Source organism: Vidua chalybeata, chromosome 11 (genome assembly GCF_026979565.1).
Source record: "Vidua chalybeata isolate OUT-0048 chromosome 11, bVidCha1 merged haplotype, whole genome shotgun sequence".
Lineage (NCBI taxonomy): Eukaryota > Metazoa > Chordata > Aves > Passeriformes > Viduidae > Vidua > Vidua chalybeata.
Window position 1 is genome coordinate 10,561,351 of NC_071540.1, and position 25,145 is coordinate 10,586,495.

General features: G+C 35.5%; 1 protein-coding gene across 1 annotated transcript; it reads right to left on the minus strand.

The window, feature by feature from the left end:
* Positions 1-1,282: 1,282 nt before the first annotated feature.
* Positions 1,283-23,657, minus strand: RPGRIP1L (RPGRIP1 like). Its single transcript, XM_053953174.1, is given in 8 exon segments — positions 1,283-1,351; positions 7,359-7,424; positions 17,629-17,762; positions 17,765-17,919; positions 20,035-20,179; positions 20,952-21,043; positions 21,764-21,836; positions 23,580-23,657. Coding segments are annotated over 6 exon segments (654 nt in total). The 5' UTR covers positions 21,037-21,043; positions 21,764-21,836; positions 23,580-23,657.
* Positions 23,658-25,145: the final 1,488 nt, after the last annotated feature.

The following is a 25,145-nucleotide window of genomic DNA, read 5'->3' on the forward strand; positions in this document are numbered from 1 at the left end:
AATGGACTTGAAATAATACAGTCATTTCTGTCAGATTTTATTGCTTCAAGAGCACTATCACCTTGATCTGAAAAACATTGGAAGAATCAATGTGGTTAAACCCCTCTACTGTAGTCCATCTGAGTTTTGCTGAGGAACCTGATAGCAATATAGATGCTTTACTAACAAATGAAGAATAAGTGCCAGGCAAATCATCTCTTCCTTGCAGATGATTAACCCTGCAAATCAATGATCTTTATATTCATCTAAACTGTATTTTTTTTCTGGGTTGTAAAAATAAAAAAGTAGTGTTTCCCAGATGAAAGTTGAGGACTGGAATTATATAAGTCCTGTGGTGAATTGAGGTAGGAACAACTGTTAGCTTTATAAAGGAATATGGCCTGAATTTGTGGATTTCCTCTATGTTTAACACCATGCACACATAAAGAATAATTTATTGTTTCTTAAAAATAAAAAATAGTTCTGTATGCAGGTGGATTATTTAAACGCAAGTTGGGTTTTTCTTCTCTGAAGCAAATTACTTATAAACACAACAGGGATTCAACACCATGTTTTTCCAATGTTTCTAATGTATTCTTATGCAGAAGCACAAACAAATGAAAATGAAATTTTAGCATTCTGTTTTTGCTTTTACTGCAAACTTGGTCTCGTGACTTGGTTTATTTCAATGATAAACAGTTTAAGCTCAGAGATGGAACAGAATGACCTGCCTTTTATAATCTTTAAATAAATCTGCCTCTAACAACCTTAAGTCACGAATATGATAAGACATACTACTCCATTCTCTGTCTGAAAGGATTTCCAATAGCAGCATTGGCTGTTATCTGCAGAAAAAAGGAGCATATTAATTAAAATAGTCTTTAGAACAGCATAGTTCTAAGGGAGAATATAAAGACATTTAAAATAGAAGCCAGGTTTCCTTTAATATTTTATGAATCTAGGTCAGATACCAGATTTTTGCATTCAATTATGATACAGTTTCCATTTGGGAAGAAAATAACACCACCATATCCACTACCCAGCTTCAGCTATAAAGTACAGCAGAATATAATTTCTGTCATGGAGCTTCTCATAACGAGGCAGCTCCCACTGCCAGTAAGAAATGCTTAAGAAAATGGGAAGAGACATAGATTTATTAACAAAATACACTTACTTATTCATAAAGATGAATTCTACCTTCTGGTTCCAATTCTTCAGTTATTTCTCTCTCATTTCCAGAAGTAATTGATGTTTGGTCAGCTAACTGCTCCTCTGACAGATGTGAGAGCTTTTCTGTCTCCTGTTAAATTTCTTCAGCCATCTCCACCTTATCATCTGCTAGCTTTTCTTGTTTGACCTCCTGTCCCATACACTACATAAAAAGATAAACTTACAGTCTTTATAACACCCCTTGAATAGTAAAACTTACTATAGTTTAAAACCTGAAGAGTTATGGCCCATATTCTTTATGTCTTTAAACAACGGTATTGCTTATGCAGCACAGGAAACAATGAGAAGTTGTCAACTGCAGTAACAAATAATTGATACAGTAAAAAGAAATTCTCTAACAATGTATATATTTGTGAAAACATAACTATTATAATCACTTGGTACCTGTCAACATATATACAGACTCTTAGATTTCCAGATTCATTTATATTTCAGCTCTTTCAGTTCTACAAGACTCAGTTTAAAAAACAAAAACAAAAACAAAAGAACCTGCTCCACTATTATCTTATTCAGTTAGCAATTTTACAACTAAATTATACAATATTTTCTGTTTCAAAAGCAAGCTAATATAATAAAGAATCAGCCTTGCAACACAGTACAAACATTCTCGAAGGTAAAATCTTTAGTACATAACTTACTCTGAGGTAATCTTCCTCCCTTAGTTCCCTTTGAGTTCAATTACAATAACACCTCATCAATGGGTACAACATTGCAGGGTTGTGTCCAGGATGGAAACTCAGTGATGACTTAGTGCAGTCAATCATGTCAGACCCTACAGAAGTGAGGCCTGGTTGTGCTCTCCTGGAGAACTGCAGCAGTGCCAGCACCTCCCTGGGCTCACCCACCCTCAAATCTGCCACACTGGAAGGACCATGGCAGACAGCAAAGGCTGGGCTGACCCCCACCCACACATTTCCAGAGTTGTTGAGCTCTAAACCCTGCTTGCTGGGAAGCACAAAGTGATTTGATGTGATTTATTCACTGAACCTCTTAGGTTGATGGGTACCTGTACACACATAGAAATAGGTGCACACATCACTATACCTGTGTATGGGAACTGATTATGGTATGGATGTTACTATCTCATACCTACAGCCAAGTCACTGTTATAATTGTAGTGAACCCTATGGAATTGCTTGGTAAATGTTAAAATACTCAGTGATTAAGTGTTGCTAAACTCTTTTGCACCCTTATCTTTGCATCCATACCTTGGCACACTTACCCCCTTTGCATTCCTGACTTTAGTGTAAATCATTCCAAATTGTTTCTAATTTAATCTTCCTTTGTATGCTTTAATCTGTGTAGTAAGTGAGCCTTGCCAACAAACTCAGTAAAGTCATGTTTTCACAAATTCACATTAAACCCTGCTTTTGCCAAAACCTTTGATAGTGTTTCTTTAAGTGGCCAAACCATTTGTTCACAATACTTATTTAGCTATATGCTGAAGTCACTCCATTTATTCACTGTTTCCCTCTTCTATGTATTGGCAATTTTCAGAGGGAAGGCAAAACAAACTCCATCCAAACAAGAGCAAAATGTACAGGGCCAGAGACTGGACTTTCATGACCCTTGTGGGTGCCTTCCAACTCAGTATGTTCTACGATTCTGTGAGATGCTCCCCCTGTGATCCCTTCCAACCTGAACCATTCTGTGATTCCGTGCATACCTCTGCAGCAGCAATGATAAAAAGCTGTAATCAAATCCTGGATACACAGGGCTTGAAGGGTATTAGAACATCTATGCAAGCTGCAGCAACTTAACAGCAACTGAAAGTGTAGTACCCTGGTGATACAGTTAGGAGTACAAGAAGCTATGGAGTGCCAATTTGGGGAAGGCAAAGATTGCCACTTAAACACTAGGCCCATAGGAAGGACAGAAGATGGAAAGCACTGCCTAATTTTCCAAATTCAGCTTAATCAAATAACAGTACAGCCCATGATATTTTCATGCTCTGAATATAATTTTAAATTTAGCATTATATAATCAAGCTATCAGTAACAACTGCCAACATGCCATAACTTCATATTAATCTAGCTTAAGGTACCTTTATGTATTTTAGTATCACTTAATGCCAATTTTGCAAACACTTGCTGTGGTCAAAGAAAATGTTTAAATGTTCAATTTAGTATTAGAAGTCAATAAAGCTACTCAGAATCTTAATAGTAAGCACATGATGAATTGAAGCCATACTCATAAGAATTATTCCTAACAAGTAGGTCCACTTCATTCCATTAGATTGTTCACAGAAATACACTTTTTTAAAAATACATAGTGGAGGAATCCAGTCTAAAAATATATAGATTACTTCTGGCCTGTGCTCTTTTGTAAATTTTATATATTGCCACAGTATATAACACAGTGTTGAGATACAGAAAGAGATTGCAAAGTCTTAAATATTCACTGAGAAGTTGCCCTACAGCATGGGAAAACCACATATTAAATAATCTCTTCAGTAGAATATACACAGCTGTAAATAAAAAATCAGTGTATACTGAAAATATTAAACATTTCTGAATTAATGAAGTTAAAAGACAATTAAACATGGCCAAGGGCCTGTATAGGCTTCATGTAACTTTGTACAGTAAATAGAATAGTGGCTTGTAATTTCAGGGAGTCTGTCAGATGGGCCTCTTTTCTGTAAGAGCTTTCAATGTAGAGGAGAGAAGAAACACTGAATAAAGAATAAGTATTAACCCAACAGAAGAAGAAGAAATGCAGCTGAAAAAATATGAGCCTCATTCAGCATATAATCTGTATTTGGTCAATTTTTGTATTTAATAGCTAGCCATAACCTTAGCATATTGTAAAAATGTTCACTTAAAAGGCAGCTTTGAAATCACCACCAATAGAAACTACACTTTTCTGGGCAATATTCCTGAACTTCAACATAGGTATGACCTCACATCTTGAGAAAATATTAGATTTTTTTCAGAAAAATACCTCTTTCTACTTTGATCTTGTCAAGGATTGCATTTTTGTCTGCTAAATCAGATTTGATAGCCATCTCTAGTTTAGCAATTTGCAGTTTCATTTGCTGTTCCTTTGATTTCCATTGCTGTTCATGGGTCATACAGAAGACGCTGTAATAAAACATATGGCATGTGAAAAACTTTTAGAAATCAGCTTCAACAGAAAATAATAAAGAAAAAAGCTTTTAGTGGCACAGAGACCACTGTCATCATGTCTTAGGAATTAAGTAAACACATGCTGGTCTGCTGCTGTTGAAACCAAGGCGCCTTTCTCAGGCTGCGGTTAAAAAACATGAAAGAGTTTGTGGGATGAGCAAAGGAACTGGCCTTAATTTAGAGCTCCAAAGTCAAAAAGTTGGCAGCATGCAACATTTGTGGGACTAGAAAAGGAATTCAGATGCATATCCCAGAATAATCCACAACTCCAAACCTCAGCAACTGACAACTAACAAAACCATTCTTTCCGCATACAAAACCTCTTAATGTAGAGAACTGGGATCATCCACCTGATTTTTTTTTAAATCTGTGAAACATGCAGAGCATAAAGTCAGTTGCCTGTTCAAAGAAAAATGTTGACCACAAAGTGACAACAGTTTTCTCATACTGTAAAACAACAATTCTGATACTGATTAAGAAGCACATTTAAAGTAATCGTTCTCCTACTTTAAAGAAAAAAAAAAACAGAGGTGGGCCGAGAAATTAGAATAACTTCTTTGCCTGCAACACATTATTTACTTGTAAACTACCAATCTATGTGCAATAAGGATTGCATGGACATAGAACTAGAACAGCTGAAACCACAACAAAAAGTGTTACTCAGATTAAAACTAAATTAAGTACATTACATAATTTACAGTGTAATTCTCAGTAGGCAAAAAGACAAAGCTCAGTTTTCATATAAATTAGACAGTGAGTGGTACAGTCTTCATATTACTATATTTGCATTCTTATTTACTGAAAAAATGTCAATCTTCACCAAGCACAAAACAGTTTATTCACTTTTGTACCTCATGAAAAATCAGTAATTGTAGAGTTTTGTAAACAAAAAAAGTCAGTCCCTCAACTCTTTGGTGAAGCTCATCAACCAAAAAACTTTATATTTTACGTACATCAATGTATTAGAAATCTTCTGATATCTATTTTTTTATCCACCTATCTGTTCAAGAGATCTGTGTAACAAGCCTTGAGCACAAGAATAGAACAAGAGATGCTGCAGAAGGGACAGCCGACACAGGTTCAGACTCTACATGCTGACTGAGTTCTGAGTACCTATGAGTGCATTTATATCTCATATATTTGAAGAATGACTTTAAGATTAAAGAAATAAAATATTATAGCATGAACTATAAACTCTATAGGGTTTATATTCCTGATATGTATTATTCATTAAAAAGTTGCATATCCCTGTATTTTGTCTTTTTCTCATACTATATCTAACCTATGTACACAGTTCTCTAGGCACAGAGCATTTTATAGTGTGACTGTTTTCACAGCATGCATGAACTAAAGCAGAGCTTCTAAGTCCTGCAGTAATACATGCATCACTCTCCTACAATTTTGAAGGTAATATGCAGGCAATATAATGCACTGAATCCACTACCACTCCACAGTATTGCAAAGGTACAGAAGACACAGTGTGTTCTCTAATTGCTTAGAGTTTGATTGACTTCCATAAGAAAACATAACTCTCTTCAAAAGAAAAGAAATACTGTCAGTTTCCACACTTCTGACTAAGTTTTCAAGTTTGAATGACCACAACACCCAGTTATATGTCAGTTCATCAGCTTTAGGTACAATTACTTCACATAAGGATGCAGCCAGGTATTAGTTCAGTTTTTTAGAAGACTGTGCTGGCAGAAAAATCATTAAGCATTATTATTATGGTTGTTAAGAATTTAGATGTCTAAATGAAGAACATTTTAGAAGACAGGTTTCATCTGAAACCACATAATGCTAATGTTTATGTCAGTTTGAATTGAGTCCACGTGTGTTGCTTTCTTCTTTCAAATTTTAAGATTACATTTACTCGAATTAATGTGGAATTTCTTTCATATTTACTGTATTTCACTGGAGTTGAAGCCATCTGTGTAACTATAATGGTCAACCACATCTGGCACCATTTCCTTTGGAGGGACTTTAAGCATTGCTAGATTTGCATTACAAGGTCATATGAAAACAATTCCTCCAAACCTTTCATATAAACGAATTGTTTTCTTGGATACTGACTAAATAATAAGAGTCAACTGACAAATTCATACTTGTTCTTTACAAACTTTTCAGATCCAGTTCTGCAGTCTTGGCTTTAGCAAAATTCCCATCAACGTCAAATACATTTCCCAAAAATAAATCTAGCAAATAATGGGTTTATGCACCTTTGCCTCCATTTAAAAATTAAAAAAAAAAAAAAAATTAATTAAGTAGCACCTGTGGTCACTGTCCTATCTACTGCTAGCCCAGGTAAGCTCTAGTAAAGTTGCATTGTTCAAATAGGCAACCAAAAAAGCTGGCCATTAAATGGTGACTATACAATCCTTCTCTTTCTAATTTATTGATACCTATACAATAACATGGAATGATGAAAGACGAATCAGTGTTTAAATGAGAGAATATGAAAAGACAGATCATTTTAGTGAAAGAAACACCATAGTATAGATTACTGTGCTATAATGGAAGCTTATTTTCAATTTCTCTTGTTAAATATCTTTTTAAGTCATCCCATTATGTTTTTAAGGAGAACAGAAAATTTCAAGCCAAGATTGTTAAGCTGATTTATTAGTAAGAATTATTTCTCTGAATAAATGATCGAGAATAAACAAAAACATCATCAGAAATATTTATGACATGATCAAACTTTGGAGAAATCTCCAGCAATTAACTTAAGTGAGAGACGAGTGACAAACTCCTCCATACAAAACTCTAAATTTTGTGATTATACAATTGTAGCACCTCCTAAGTTAAAAAAAAAAAGTTTTAAGCTGTTAAGTTTTTTAACAGAGCCGATGAAATACAGCAGAGCACCTGAGTTTCCATATACAGTCATATGATGAACACCAGCCCGAACAGAGTTACATTTGTGCAAAAGCACAAAATATATACACACACATTACAGCACACAGTATATTAAGATCTATTAAAAAAGGACCAGAATCCAATTTTTTGCATGCAGAAACCCTAACTTACCTTATGCAGCTTATCATAGTTTTTGTTCAAGAGTTCATTCTCTTTTTCTGGATTGTTTATTCTTTCCTGCAATTAAAATGAAGAGAGAAGTTTCAAGTAATGCACAGCACAAAATGAAATTACAATGAATATGCGAACAGAAATAGCAAATAATTTTTAGGCAGTGTCAGGATATTATTTGTTCTTTTAATACAATTGTCTCTTAGAAGCTATATAAGATAAATCCACATGGATTTACATTAGGCCCAAAGTCTTTTTCCATGCTGTTTAGATGAAGCTGAGAGTAGCATGTTGCAGTTGATCAACAGTATCTCATCACATTCCATCTTATGCAAAACAATATAAAAACTTGGAGCGCTGTATTTTTTAATTCCATTTCAGTAAGTAAATATCAGTATTAGCTAGGCCATGGCTTTTGCATAGAAAATATTTTTAGTGACATTATAGAAACTACACACCCTTGCTTCCAAAACACTCAGTACAGCAGGATCTGGTTTAAAGACATGAGATACTGAAATCGAGAATATCTACTCTCCATGCATTACAACACTTAAAACGTTTGGCGAAAATATCTATGAGGCAGACTTGGTTCACGTAAAATACATTTATTTACAATAGGTAAAGCAGGTGGTAAAACTAAATATAAGTTGCTACAAAATGCAAGAAAAATCAAGTAAGTTTTCACAGTTTTATTCCTTATACATTGAAGAAAATGGGGAAGAAGCCATTCCCCATGTGATGTTTAGCCCTGTATCTGGACAACTTGTTAGGGATGACAGAAGTATCTCAGAGTCACTAGACAAAGAAATAGAAGTGACTGATTTGAACTGCTGTGTAAGATGTAACATTGTACTCTAAATCAGGTTCAAAGAATACTAAAAACTAGCCATACATGATCAATAAACCAAGTATTATGGGTTTTTTTCTATTAATAAACCACTTCTTTAGTACCAAAATTTATATGATGTCTTATGCTTTAACTTCAAATATTGTCCAAACACTGGTGGTTTGGATCGGGTGTGGTTCACAGTTGTATGAAATACAAGCAGTATTTCAGTCAGAGGTTTTTTTGAATAGGATAAAAATATATCTACTAGCAGGTCAGTCTTCTAAATAGTTTTTAAAGGTCTTCTTACATCTCCTCCATTGAAACGTATCCCAGCATTTCTTTTTTCCTTATCTGTATGCACTACCTAAAGTAAAAGATTCTAGTTCTTGCCCACAGCCTCACCTCCTCTGTCCCTCTGTTTGATATAGTTACTGATTGCAATTTGTCTTGAAGATGGAACTATTTTAACTGCTCCTCTTTAAGCTGTTCATTCAGTTCATGACCTTTTGCTAAGCATCATGGTTGGTCTTTAAGTTCTTTAGGCTCTATGAAAAGGAAGGAATATCCAGAAAAAAATAAAATAAATCACACCTAGTAGAATGCTACATCACAGATAGACTGTGGTCTATCTCCCTGGCAGTACTTAGTGTATATATTCTCAATGTGGTCAACAGGAGACACTCTTGATCCAAGTAATTGAACACATGGCTGGGGGAAGGTGGCACTCCTGGTGCCCTCATGAACATTAAACCCTCATTTCAGTCATGATGAAAACAACCAAGAAATACATCTGTTCAGCAATTAAAAGATTTTGCTGTGGTTATGGTGGTTAGACATGCTGACCAAAAAACACCGCAGCAGCAAGCAAAAATGAATGTTGACCACAGTTATGGTAATCACAGAGCTTGCCACAGCTCTGTTAACCCTTACTTGTAGATATATAATAGTGCCATAATCCTAATACACTCAGTTCTATTTTCCTCCTAGTAGTACTTTAAAAAGGGACTTCTGATTTCTTTTACACTTTCATTTATTACAATGGATGACACTAAGGCACATTTAACCAATTTTAATATTAAATGAAAAATGCTGACAGAACCTCTATTTTCAGAATATTAGTTAATACTATAGTGGCTACATTCCATAAATGCTTTAATAAAGCCTCATTAATTAAGAATTTCAATGTAAATGATATTCAAAGTATGACTTGAAACAACAGAGTCCAGAAGCCAATCTTCTGTTTAATAAAATGAGTGTATGAAAATTTATGCTAAATACATATGTGTGTATAGGCAGTGCTTAATGATTGAGACAGAACAAAGTTAGCTTCAGTTTTTTCAATATACTATTTCCTACAAAGTAGTTGTAATAAGTAAGTATGTTATGTGCCATCTAAACTAGAAATTTTGGATTTTACAGTTATTCACATTTAGCAAACACGTCTCAAACATTCTAATTATTAGAAACGGGAAAACCATTGGATCCATTCTGTGATAACAAAAAAGAGCGATAGAAAACACTCATCCTTCTCCGAAATGCACCTTTCACTGTGAATATCAGAAATAATGTCTTCAAATAGTTTGAGTCCTAAGCCCGGGTTTTCATTCAGCTGCTGCCAAGAAAGGCAAAAGCACTCGATGTTTGTTGTAAATTATCAGAAAGTTCCATATGATTTAAAATGGAACAGTTTAATTATTGCTTTCCATTCAAGAACCCAAAAAGCCATGTGAAACCTGTCTCACCTGGAATTTACATAGCTCAGCCTATGGAAAACTAGATTTTAGCTGCTAACAGAAGAGCTGCTTTGGCAGAAAGGATATAGGTATTACACCAAAGAGAGGAAGAAGGCAAAGCACATAAAAAGGTAAAAATGAAACAATATGGGGGAAAAAGGAATAGAACAAAAATCTAATGGCACAAGTGTGATTTAGAATACTACAGGGTAAGAGCAGTAAGAGGTTACAGGGAAACCTGGTGCTTCCAGCTCATAAGGCCAGGATACTTTACAGAGCTCTACTGCAGTTAGGATTCCCCTACTTACAAGAACTCTCCCATTTCCAAGCTGCCAATCATACCACCTCCGTATGCACATGCTGCTCTCCAAACACATATGGCAAAAAGCAGGCAAGAGCTGTATAACTAAAACCTACTGAGAATCTACCATGCAATTGTACGTTCACGTGATATTTTCATAAAACAGTTATTTTTATAAAAAATATTAATTACAGTAACCCTTTAAAATAATTTCTGTGAACATAAGAATATAAAAACACAAGTTAAAACTGAATCACTGAGAACAAAACAGCCAAGCCTCCCTAATTTTATCAAAGACTGATAAAGTGAGGGGGGTCTGGCACCCCTTTTCTTGGTAAATCAGTATATTGTAAGTCAGAGCTCTCCCTTTATCATCAGGAGTCTCTTTCAATAGCCAGACAACTCAGTTCATTCTTCACAATCTGCCTTGGATGACTTTGTAGATAAAAGCACTAAGACTTCCTAGACTCTTCTGAAAAAAAGCCCAAAATTTAAGACTAAAAATCCTTCCTCCATTTGGAGCAGCTTGAGAGAAGTGTAATATGTGGTTCATTTTCATGTACTCAGTGTTGATTCAAAATGTGTATATTTTTTTTCCATTTACACTGGCTTCTGTGATGAGAGTAATGTACTGCCAAAATTCCAAATATGTCTTGAAACTGGAAAAACTTTCATTCTACTGCTGAAAGAGAACTGCTTTTCTCAACCAGTTGTTTACAGACCTTGATAATTTTCACATTGTCCTAAATGTTTAGTCGTCAAATTTAAAAAGAAATATATTATGAGCTTAAAAATATAAAAATAATTATCATATTAGTTTTGTTTTGAGAAGTTGAACTCGTTTTACAAATCAGCTTTCTACAATAGTTTTTTCAATTCCAAAAAATTGAGAGATTTAGTGTGCAATGCCCAAATGAATTTCTTTTTCTATAATTGACATTACAGGATGTAGGTGAATAAACATACAGACACAGCAGCTTTAAACAATACATCAATATTTTTGATTATTGTATAAAACAGGACATGACAGAAAAAACTTCCATCCTATACAGAGATTATTTCTCCATTCACTTTTCCACCATCTGAAGTATTTGGTGCCAGCATTTTTTTGAATTCTCTCTTATCGTTTAAACATATCAAATTTTGCGAATAAAAGGGTCTTAGCACTTGTAACACCTGAAGGCTTGTACTCAAACATGCTGCAGGTGTGTCAACTACATGAAAATCATTTAATATTTATGTAGATATTCTTACAATTCTAAGATTACAATTACAAGATTTGAGGATGATTTGTATTAATATAAATTATTATAAATCCAAATAAATCCTTAACATTTGAAAAGGTATTTTCTCTTCCAATATTTATCAATTTTAGACATATTGGACATACTGTCACAATGTACTCCTCTTGCTGGAGCACGAGAATGGACTACAAAGCTTACACATCTGTAAACCAGCTGACTACGTGAAATATTTTCCTTTTATTCTTCAAAATATGAATTGCTATTGTGTCTTGGCATTACCCAGTTAATTGTCCTTGCAGAAAAGATAAACACAGTCACAAATCTGAGATCTTCCCCAAGAAACAGGCCTAACTCTAAAACTATCATGTGTCTAAAACATGTTATCTACATAAATTAAAGTTGTAGTGAGTATAGACAGCAGCACTGTCTCATGCTAGCTATTTAAAAGCTAATGTAGTGGCACGTTTTTATTAATCTTGTTCCACACATCAAACAAAAGGGTCTGATGCCTTCAAAGGCCCCTTTTTTTCCTTTCTTTTTTAAGCAGGGGGCTTTTTTTTTTTTCTTTTTAAGTAGAAAAAGGAGCAGATGATAGTGAAATTTATGATGTACAGATGTAAACTCCATAGCTTCTGACAGTCAACATTAACTATTTTTTCAACAGTGAATGAAACGGCATTTGATTCAAACAGGTTTTAGATATTATGGAGCAAATTATTCAAATTCAGAAGTGAAAAATGACTTTTGATTTGGATTATTTCAATTATTGGAGTTATAAGAGCTAGAGAAAGCATGCACAATTAATTACTTATTAGTGCATTACATTGATCACAATTTCTTTATTTATTTAAATAAAATATGTTTAAGAAATGTGCATTGCATCCAGGTATATGAAAAAGAGCTTGCTGTTGAACACTGAGATCTTTTCAGATTTCCTGGGTAAGGCACAGTTAATTGAGGAAGACTCTGTTGGGAAGGATCATTTTTCTAGAAATGAAGTCACAAACCAGTAGAATAGAAAACTATGATCTACACAGGCTTCTCCCTCTCAGGTAGGTATATTCTGCTCCCTGAACATCCGCCCAGGTATTCGGATATTACTTAAAAATAGGGGTTATACAAAGATTTAATAGAAATTAACTAGTATTTTTCACTACAACAAATACGTCCCTCAAAGTAATGTGTGAATAGAAGTCAGAAAAAGAAAAGGAACTCATATCTCTTTGGAGGCAATAACATGAATTAATGGGCAAACTGATCTAGCTTTATGCCTTGTACCACAACTGCAGAAATAAGGAACATGAACTCTATCCTTCCTTTAAACCTCATCTTCACGCTGGCTTTAAAAGTCTGAAATGGAAAACGAAGTTAGGAGAAAGTGACTCTTGAAGAAGCTAAGGATTATCTTTGGGGTTAATGTCTGAACTACACCAAAGAGACAATCCCTCTTCCAGACCTCTTATCATTTGGATTAAAAGCACATAGAGTGGAGTCCCAATAACAGGCTGGGGACCAGCTGTGTGGGAATGGGGCACTGATAGCAACTTACACCAGAAGGAAATGATTAAAGAAAGGATCTTGACCTCCACTGTACAAATTTATGCCAGTAAATCCCAGATGGCTAAGCTAATAAAATTGAGGTCTAATTAAACCACATCCCTTGCATCTTGTCTTTGCTTCCATATGAGCAGGACATGAATACAATACTGAGACTACTCTTAAGGAGTCCTGACTATTGTATTTACTGGATTACTGGCTCAAAAACTTTCATATTCCCAACTGAAAACCAAGCAAGTAAAATATATATCACCACCAAACTTCTCAGGGTCACTTGCCCTCTGTCTGGCAAAATAAATAAAAGGTTTTTCAGCTAATTGTTCTCAACCACAAATACACCAATGTCCAAGACACAGTCCCAAGCAGAGAAGAACATGAATGTGCAGTACTATCTAATAGAACTACATAAATATAATTGATTTAAGTAACACAGCTAATAGGTTTAAATCCAGAGTAACAATGCAGCAAAAAAATGCCAAAGGAATTAAAAACTGATGAGAAAATAAGTTTCTTTCATTGAAAAATCAGCTAAACAAAACAAAGAAAAGCACAAACATGCAAATACCTGTTTCACAAATGCAGTCTGGGATGGCTTTAAAGATATTTTAGGAAAGTACTATGAGTTATTAAGTAGTTTGAAGATACCTGTTTGCAAAATGATTTTATTTAGAATAAATGTTTTATCTTGCACACTGTGTACCATAGACATCAAATCACAAGGCTGTGGTTTCAGCCATCTTTTCATTATGAACAGTCAAGCTAATTGTAGGTAAATTTTGTACTTAAAACATGTTTAGTCTAATATTTCATAGGCCAAGTTTGTCCCTTAAGGCAGACTTATACATTCCTGAAAGAATTCCCAAACAAACTGCAATTAAATATGGAAAAAAAACATTGATTGCAGCCACATTACAATAATCATCTCAAGAAGTGCTGCACGTCAACTCAGCTCTGTTATGTAGCTCTTGTGTTAGACAGAAACTGCAGTGAAGCTGCAAAGGCAGCTTTAAAATAATACTGGATTTTTTGTGGATATAGGACTCAGGATAACCAGTACCTCCCTTCCTTATTGATGGTGGACTAACGATTAACTGTGGCTGCTTCACTACTTGGTAACTACAGTTATTTCAATCACAAGAACTTCTTAAACATGTAGCAAAATAAAGAATGTTTTCCTAAAGGTTGGCAGAAGCGGGCTGACAATCAAATAGTGCTACAGCAAAGAGATTGGTGGGAGCCCAGTCCTTTTGGCACCACACAGCTCCTAGAGAATGTCAACACTGTCTTTACGTGGTTACGCACCAGGATGACAGCCACGTGTTTTCTTACAAAACACATGAAAAAGCTGCTAATAATATCAAAATTCAGAGACATAAGCTACAAAGATGAACTAAGATGACCTTATTGGTCACCCAAATAACCAGGTTTTTCTCTAGTATTCCAGTATTGACAGTTCTCTCTCTGCTGATACAAAGATTAAAAATACAAATGGCACAAAACCTGTAGGATTATACAGACTGTTCTAGATAGCAGTTACCACACTCCCAAGAAAGCAAGCTAATGGAAGTGTCCTAAATATAATGTTCATGGATCCCTTTAAGTTCTGGCTCTGTGCATTCACCATAAAAAATACATGACTTGGAAAACATGATGATTAAGAGTCTTCAATAAAGTATTCTGGTGGCAAAATTATAGAGTACACACTATTCTACATATGTACTGGTGGTCATTTTTCAATTTATTTCCTAGTATTTTCAGTCAAACATAGAAACTCTCAAATACTAACGTATCTTCCATCAGGTTTAAAACTAGAAATAGACTATAAAGGAAATACTTTCAGAACTTAACTCATAGATAGTAACTTAGGTCAAGTATAATGGTTTGGATACAAGTAATTTGATCAACATAAATAAGAATCTGCACTACTTTAGAGCCTGGCTTTATTTGAAGATTTTTTTAAAGCTGAATTTTAACTGCATCTTTACTTTCAGATTCCTTAAAAGTTTTCACATAAATATGATCATTGACATTGAATTTAAATGTTATCTTCAGTTTCTGTCTGCTGTACTTGAAGAAGAGTGCTCATACAAAAATGAAGCACAGAAGTTCCTTGAAATAGATTACTTTCAAATAATGAAAAAATATTTTGAATATTTTCTGAATTTACTGTAGGCACAGATTGAGACATTATTTATGATAACAACTTATTTAACCTATTTAAACTATATAAAGGAAATTCTGAATAGGGGAGACTTATGACTCTGTGAATAATTTAATAGCAAACATTATGATGTATTATTTATGTAGCACCACTGATGCACAAAAGAATGCTCACACATAATAATGGGGTCCCTCCCATGAAAGGCAGCTAAAGAACTGATGACATATTTCTCATCAAGGAGAACTTCCAATGAAATCAAATGAGTAAGGACTGCAAGATCATGCCATACTAGATCCTTAACACAACTGTGTTACACAACTGTTAAGGGTAACAGCCTGAAACTGAAACAGTCAAAAAGGGGAAAATACATCCAAAACTGAAGAATTCTGCACGCATTTATTGCAAAAGTAAAAAAGAGAAAGAAAGAAAAAAGATTTAACTAATAGAGGCTTTATTGTGAACACATTCTGCATGCACATTTGCCTCACTTTGCTGCACTGCACGACTACACCTGATTTGCTACTCTACCCTTATACAAGGCCAATAATTTGCTACTGTTGCTGGATTCCAAATTATTCATGGGTAATGAACATTAAATTGTCTGTTATGAACTTATACTTACAATTTTGCAGGAACTATATTGAAGATCTTTTGCATCAATTTGCTATGGTATTTTTAAAGCAGCCAAACACAAAGCAGATACAGTAAGGTATATTTATTCTTTGTGGACTTTTTTTTGTCTCTTCATACCCTAGAGACAGCCAAGCTCTCCTGAATTTTTCCAGGTGTATTTTTGGATAAGTGTACTGCATGTTTTCTGATCTGCACTAAAAATGATTTGAGATGTCTGATTGAGCAATCTAAGAGTTTAGCAGTCTTCAAAAAAAAAAGATAGCACAAACTCAACATTAGTCTGTTTGGTTTATCATCATTGATCAAAAGGGCAGGATGAGGACATATGCAAGACAAAAACATGAAATAGTCTATGCTTAATGAATATTATAGAAAGTATTCTCTGTCCTTATGGAAGACAATGCTACTGTGTTCAAGTTCTGAGTATTGGTTACTAGAATTCTTGTAAGTCTTCACCTTAAGAAAATATGTTCAAGAAATTGCATATTCAGAGCACTCAAATTACCAGAATCCCCTCTGGTTTGGACAAGGCCTCAGAAAACAGACAGGCACACTAGAACTTCTATGAAATTCCTGAACATTGTTATCTGAGCTGGACCATCTGTGGACGAGTTTGCCTTAATCAATATGGTCCCAATCCTACTTCTGCACAGGACATCTTAGATATGGATCTGTTTTTACACCAAGATTACACCCATTCTCTCATACCAACATTTGATCTGTACTCCCAGAACCAAGTTGCCCTCTTCTATCTGGTAGCACTGGGCCTGAATAAATTTATTATATTTCCACTCTATTTTTGCATTGTTAAGATAAAAACCAAACAAATTGATTTTGGGAATAAAATTGCCCAATTAATGATACGAAGTATAAAAACACAGGTGTAGGATAATCTTCAAAACTTGCACTACAAATAGATTAGAGATGCAAATTGGTAGAAACAAACACAATTTTTATCTAAAAACATGAGAGTTTTTGCTGTTATCATATACCTGAATCAATGTAATAAAAATGAAGACTGGTGTGAGAGTTTAACTGGCCACCACCCTGACCCATAGTTTCTGGAAGTTAAGGAGACAATTCTTCTGACTCAGGTTTGAATCAGGGCTGTAGCTGTTGGGGTTTTTTTAAAACACATTATCAGTTCAGTGTAATGGTTAACTGAGTACAACTACTTCTACTAATGTTCCTATGAAAATATGGAAGTTTTAAAGTGTGATTTCCAAATGTAACTACAGCAAGTAAAGGCCTGAGAGGGAGCCTGCAGAAAGTCTCAATGGTAAAAAGCACTGTTATAGATACCTACATTGTAGTGTTTGCTTTTCAAAGTGCACACGTGTGATAGATTTTTCAAGTCTGCATTGCTGTGCACACATGCATCGAGAAACTAGAACAAACCTTGAAATTAAAAAAGGAAAAACATGTGCAAACAAACCACAGATGTGAAACTTTGTTATAACATGAAAACGCTAAACTTTTTCATATACTACTTTTATAACCCTTTAACATGTAGAGAAGTTCCACTAAGGAAGTCCAATGATTTTAACTATTAGAAAACTTGCCTGATAGCTACTGTCTTCTCAAATCTGCACTTTTGTTTAACCCCAACTACTGTGGAATGTCATAATAAGGACTTCAAAGGCAAGCAAGTTATCATGACTGCTATAAATAAATACAAGAACAAGGGGAAAGAACAATCTTTCTGCCTACAGGTACTGTTATTGCCCACTGATGAACAAAAAGAGTATGGACTTGCTACAGTGAAGCAATTGTTGGGGATATAAACCATTGTTTTTAATAAATGTGAATTACACCTTTCCTTGTGTGCTCTGGCATACCAGCAGCCTCGCTCACTTTTCTGAGACCACTGCTAATAAAAGATTGAACACAGCTGTATGGACAAGGTCTGTGGCCTGGAATCTGGAGCTGCTGGTCAGCTGAAAGGGGAGGCTTTCATTTTGTTTCTCAAGCTCATGAACTTTTTCTTGTCAATGCACAATCCTTTCTTCCAGCTCCAGGCCTGACCCAGCCACTTGGGGCCGCCACCAACCTGTTCAGACTTTTTTTTTATCATTAACAAGCTGTATTAACTTGGTGGTCATTCTTGGGAAAATAATAAAAAAGATGAAAAAGAATGTGAAAAGTCAGCATAAAAAGCATTCTGTTGAAAGGAACATAATCACTGTGAAGACTTCAGCATAGAACCTGAATAATAAATTTCAGGTTTTGATATAACTATTACTGCCTGTGAAGAACTCTTTGAAGATAATTGAAACCACTGTGCAGCAATCTGCTTTATAGCACTGACAAATAACAGTTTCCTAAGGCTTATCATTTAAGGTTAGTAAAGGGAGGACACATATTTACTCCATATGGCGCTTAAATGTAATTTTTAACGCATGACCTTATATAGGAACCTCTGCACGCTGTTAAGTAAAGTTACAGATTTGGGATGTGGTGGGGCATATTATAAAAGCTGCAAATCCACAGAACATTCAACTATTGAAAGAATGCTAATAATATGCAACATTCCAATTATATATAATTTCTAGTATTTTGGGATTTAAATATATATTTCATGTCCAAAGTGGCTAAAATATATAGGTGGAGATATTTAAGAAGGTACACCGGAAAAACAGACCTAACAGTTCTCATTACCATACTCAATTTTACACTTGGCAAATATTTCCAGTGTGCTTTGGAGAAAGAACGGTTAGCTGCAGAATATAATTAGATACAGAGGGTATGGTTGTCATCTGTCTTTAGAAGGATACAAATTTTGCTTTTGGTATCTCAAGCGTTGTACCTTTGATTTCCCTTGGTTCTGATAAACATTGGTAAGCTAGAACAAAAGGCAGTGAGGGCACATGGGGGTGATGTAACATGCATGAACAGAAAACATACCCAGAAGTGAATGCAAAAAACTTGGCATATAAAGAAAGAAAAGGTGGCTTTGATGAGAGAGACAAGTTCAAGACTTTACAAAGTTGGTTGCACATCTTTGAGACCTGTATCTAGTTTACAGGAAATCTATTTTTGAAGGCCCAGAAAGAAAACTGAAAATAAGGACATGCTTCATTTGTTTAAAGGGGCTTGTTTTATTTTTTTTTTGTATACTTGTGGACAGAAGCTTCTACTTAAAAGAACAAAAGTGAAACAAAAAAAATCCCTAATAACTTCAGGATGTCACAGAATGTTACTTGCCTGTAAGCAGGTTTTTTGTTTACATGGAGTTTTTTTCAATGTTCTTCCACTGCAAATTCATTCCAAACTTCTAGTTAAAAGGGTTTTGGCAAGGAATGCTGGAAAAGAAGTTCAACTTGAGGAGTTAAGTTTTTTCCCTAGCAAACACTGTATTTTTTATTTTCTGTGCCATAAAGTATTAATTCAGGTATTCCAATTTGAACATTCTGTGTAATGCTACCTAAGTGGATGATGAGTGCATTTGGTAAGACATCTAACAGAAACACAGGAAATGCCCTTTGGAATAAGCAAACAATTCATCTGTTCCACCATCTTGAATTTGACAACAGCCTGACAGAAAAGATGGAAGTTATGTCATGCTGGTCAATTTGTTCCTGACTCACTGAATACTGAGTCAAAAGGAAAGAATGCTTTGGACTTTAAAAAATTATGAAATAGTCCCACCTACAGAAGCAATATTTTCAGCTGCCCTTTTATGAATCTGTTAGCCTCTGACACCACCTTGTTTGGATGCAGCATGACTTAATTAAGTACATCACAATGTGAGCACAGAGTCACAGTGCTTTTGGATTAATTAGCCCTCCTGCAATGCAGTAATACCATGAACACTTCTGCTGAGCCCACACTGGTTTGGCAAAACAGCACTAAGTTTAATAATAGGGGTGGAATCTCACTGTATACACAGTTTTGATTCTAGAATGAAATTCCTGATGAATCACTAGGCTTCTACACCCTCTTCTACAGTTCCCAGAACACTCTAACAGCATAGCTCTGAACACAAGGTACCAGCTCCAGTGACAGACAAGGAAACATGTACATGGAAATCTAATACAGTCCACCACAAAGACATACATACACAGACATGACCAAAAATTAAAAGTAATTAATTCCAAAGAGTGATTTTTGCTACTGATTTAAAAAGTGTTCTGAGAGAAATCAGCATTTTCAATTTGTTGATGCTTTAAAGGGCAAAAATATTACTGTAAGCTACAGTAAAAGTATCAACCCCCATACCTTTTAGTTTTCTCCTCTTGCTCATTTGCATGCCGCTTGAGTAAGATGTGATCATCATGTGCCTGAAGAAACCTGTCCTCCATTTCTTCTTGACTGATTTGTTACGTAGCTTGTTGAGCTTTTATATTCTGCGCAGTTGAAGATTCTACCCAAACCAAAGCAACTTTATATTACCTTCAATACATTCAACATGTAGCCAAAAGTCAAAACTCATTTTGAAATACCGAATCCCCCCAATTTTTCAAGTAATTTTATATTTTACACTTGTACAAGTCTGTTAATTTTTTTTTTTATTTATAGTCATTTTAATCACTTCCTTTTCCCTTCCTCTTACAAATTAAAAAAAAAGCAATTAAAACTATACAACAACCTGTTTTCATACTAGACAACACAAAGGTAGCAGTTTACCAAGTAACCAGGTTCTGCCAAAGATACTATCTCAAAATAAGCATTACCTAAGGGATTCTTTCTAATATGTTCCAAAGTTAACATATTATCTTGAAGCTTGAAAATATTAACTCATAATTCTTTAAATTTACTCAGATACAAGACTAAGCCCAGTTGCTCCATTCTAATAGCAGCTGAGTAACATAGCAGAATTGCATCATAATTTTCCATTTTGTGAAATGGATCTGGCCTTGTCCTCAATTCAGCAAAAAAATCCTCTTTTCTTCTGGAAGTATGAATGTTACAGCTCAATGACATTTTCAGTTTTTAGCATCTCACAGCAACTCCCCTCTTATAACAAGCAACTTGAACATTGAATGGGTCACAGCATCTTTCACAATTTAACCCAGATTTTGAATGGTATTTGAACTTAATTTTGTGAGTGGCAACATCAGAAACATTTTTAGAAAGAAACTAAAGAAGCCACTGATCAAAGTCTGTAGCTGTAATAAATAGCAGCTGGTACAAACCTTGTAATCCTTCAATTCCAGCTGGAGTTAGACCTGCATGTCTCACAGGCAGGTCCCCCACAGTTACATCAGCTGCAACAGGCATGGCTTATCTAGGAATAACAAAATTCAAATGAAATTCCTCTTCATCTGATATTTAAACTGAGACTAGAATGAACAATACACCATATGAAATGAAGGCAAAAGTTATGGCAGATTCACTGAAATGACAGACTTCTGAATGCTCCTATCTCAACTAGATTGCTCAGAGAACAATCTAAACTCTGAAGTTCTCAAGTTTAATTTAATGCCAGTTTTAATCCATTCACAAGATACACTTTTGTTGTGCAATAGCTCCAATTGTATTTAATATATGTACAGTTAGCTTTCTGAAATTCTAGCCGTGCTGTTTTCAAGAATCTTTGGGCTAAGGCCATATTTCCAAGTGGATGTGGGAAGGGGACCTACGGGCTTTTTGTTTAATTGTTTTTTTTTTTAATTATTTGTTAATTTTAAGAGCGGTAAAAGCTTAAGGCATTGAATGGTAGATGAGTAATGCCATCTTCCACGTTTTGAATGTAACTCTTTGAAACAGGTGCTGGGGGTTATGAAGTCATTCCAGTGTTGCCTGGCATCCTCTTAGTCTTCTTTCAATCACTGTCATAAAAGAAATTAGTTTTTAAGACAGAAAGTCTCCTATGAACGATTCTTATAAATCTGAACATGATTCTATCTTGCAGCAACAGAAAGCTTAGCTACATGACAAAGTGAGGTTAGCAAAGTATTACTGTGAAAGAGTACCACATTTGTTTTGGTGTAATATATGAACATACTTCTTAAAAACTGTTGTTTCCTTCTTGTCTTCTGGTGCAGAAAATTACATGTTGGTCACAGAGTCAAGTAATGCTGAAACAACAGGAAAAGGAGAGATGTGAAGTCCTTTCGACAGTCTTACCCCCAAAACAATTGTTACACTCTTCAGGTGATATAAATCCTTAGTCAATCCAAAACCATCTAGGAAAGCACTGGAAATTAACAGTGATGCTACAAGAGACTTGCATCAGAAGCCACAAGCGACATGGTACACACAATCAGAGATCCCATGCAATATCTATTATTTCAATCATAATCAAAAGTGCTGCCTAAGCTTTTTCTTCCATCATAAATAACTCTCCTTATGGCTTTGTTCTAAAGAAACAAAAGGGATTAATGGAAATTTAGTTTCCAACAAGTCACTCTTGCTTTTAATCTTTTGGTTTTTTCATCACTAAAATTTATGATAAAATATTATTTCCAGACTTCACTGTTTATGAATAAACAGGAACACATTTTTCTTCCATGTGGAACAAATGTTTCCTTATCATGACCATAGAAGTGAACTGAACTACAGTTGTAGACTTGCAATATGGTTGTAGTTTCAATGCTGTCAGTGACAGAGAATACTACTCTGAAATGCTGATGTCCACACCACTCAGCTGATGGCACAACTGGCAACCAATGCAAACACATATCCTCTGGAATCCAGCTCCTCAGCATCCTTGAATGTTTGCATTGCTCATACAAAATCCTCCAAACTTCTTTGTAATTTGTTAAAATCTATCTGCAGTCATTGGCTTCACTCAGGTCTAGGTTCATTACTGTGGTTACTATTATATGTCCCTGTACCAGTATGGCTACAGCAACTGAGATCAAAGGGAAACAGACATGTTACCTCCAGAGGATTAGCTAAATTTGGTTCATGGTGGTAGCAAGGAGAAGATGCTACCACCATACATCTTTCTAGAATGTGGTTGTCCTTGCTTTCACAAATCAAAAATGACAGAGGCTTTTTCTGGGCATCAAGAGCTAAACAAGTATTTTATCAGCAGGACTCCACAATGTCTGTGATCCATCAAAATCAGGCTTCAAAAACTCCAGAACAGTAACAGGCACAAACAAACACTACTGGTTTTCACTATTTGCTGAAGAAACTTTAATATGTATATCTACCTGTTATCTTCAGTATGAGAGAAATCTACTCATTTAAAAACAGAGACAAAACAACACATGCTTGTCATTCAAATAAACAAACAACTCTTGTCAGTAGTAATCCATTACTGGCTGCAGCAAAACCAGAAATACTTGAGCTGTAAGTAAACTAACATTTCAGAGATGTACACAAAGCCAACTTTTACTGGCAACATGACATGATTTAGAGTGACAAAATAAAGCAACTTCAAATCTAAAGTGTCCTGAAAACTTAGAAGGTCAAATTTTCAAAAGGAAGAGGAAGAATTGTTTCATTTCCATTACAAAGTGTCAGAAATTAAGCATTCAACTATCTTTTCTGTCCTGGGCCACAGAAAAAGAAAATGAAAAAACCAACCATATTAATTGGGTTTATCAGATACAGTGGTTTTAGACAGAAATAGTACAAACATGCCTCCTGGTTTTAGGGAGGCCAAATATAATTACAGATTTAGAATCTGGCTTGGCAACTTATTTGGCTGATTAGTAACATACCCATGTCTTTAATAATCACTAATAACCACCAGTTATGCTGCTGCTTTGAGAGAGGACACTTCAAACATCAAAGCATGTGTTACATATGTTACAGTTCCTCTTTGAATATTATCTGAGTGTCAATCACAAACACTTAAACAAAATTACTTTTCCTTGCAGTCCAGTTCCAGCGTTATTTCCAAAAGCATATGAGATTTCTCCATGGCATTCTGTATTACTTTTGAAAGCATTTCCAAAGCAATTACATCTGACAAAAGTGTACAGCAACACTGCTAGAGAAGTTATGGTACTTAAAAGTGCAGCATTTCCTAAAAGAAAGCTTAACAAAGTGAGAGAGACATAAATTTGTATTTGCATCTGGACAGATCCACATGTCATCCTCAACCTCAAAAACTTAAACTAGGCTTTATTTCCAAGAAAGGATACCCTACAATCTCTTCAGCACAGATTGTTCCTCAAAACTAGAGAACTCAATGTACAAAGAGAGGAATATTCCCCATATCTCTGGGATTAACCTGTAAGGACTTCAAGTTAGGTATAAGCAAGAATTTTCAATATAACTACTAAAGTTAAAGAAACTGTAACTCTTACACACTTCACTACTTATAAAAGTGGTTCTATTGCTACCCGTATCTGAAAATTTACTACAAAAAACTGCACACAACTTTGCACTGTTATACAAGTCTGACACTAATAAAATTAATACTTAGCAAAGCTCATGCTTTAGGTTCAGATTCTCATATAACTCACAGAAGTGGACTTTTGTATCAATATCCTTCAAAGGTAGCAAACATCCTTCAAAGTAGAGTGGGGATTACTTAATTTTTTGAAAGTTCTCAGCCAATGTGCTTATAAGTGACTTCCAGAGAGGGGGTTTCTAGTAAAATCATAAGAATTATAACTTAATTGTTTCAACACGGTTTTTGAATTTGAGTGTCAGACACGGCCAGGATGATCCTTTTGTTACAAAATCCTACTTCCCCGGTAGAGGGAATTTAAAAAAGGAGGTGGGAGGGACCACCCACCTATCTTAACTCAGCCTATGTTCTCCCTCTATTGAGTCCTTGAAATATATATGTTTGCACTTTACTGGTCTTGTAATCCAAAATAATCTCATTTATAACTTGGTAGAAATACACATACATATCATCTTTCAAATATCATGTGTTGCAGTGCTGTGTGTTTTGGGAGGTGGACAGGGGTAAAAACCAGAGAAGATATGGAAGATGTTAGGAAATGGGATCACAACATCCTGCTGTTGCTTGATGGAAGAAACATCTCTCAGAGCTGTAAGTCCTACTTCAACACCGAAAAATCAAAAAAACCGTGTCTTGCCTTCAACATACTTTACAAAGCGTCCAATTTGGATTCAGCCGCGCCAGTTGCGGCGGTGACTGACAGGGCTGGAAGGGGCAGGCTCGCAGGGAAGGCAGCGTTTGTCTCACGAAGGAACGCCTACACCGCCCGGGCTGTCCCGCCCTCGGGCACAGGAGCTCAGCTCCCGCTTCAGCCCAGCAGCCTGGCCCGGTACAAAACACAGACCCACAGGGCTACTTTGAACCACACGCTAAGGCTCCCAGCCTTTCCCCGCGGGCACCGAGCGAGGAGCCTCTCAGGTCTGGAACCGCCGCCCGCAGCGCGGGTCCCGCCAGCGCCGCTCCTCGCCTGCCCGGCCGGGGACCGCCCGCTCCAGGACACGGCGCCACAGCCCCG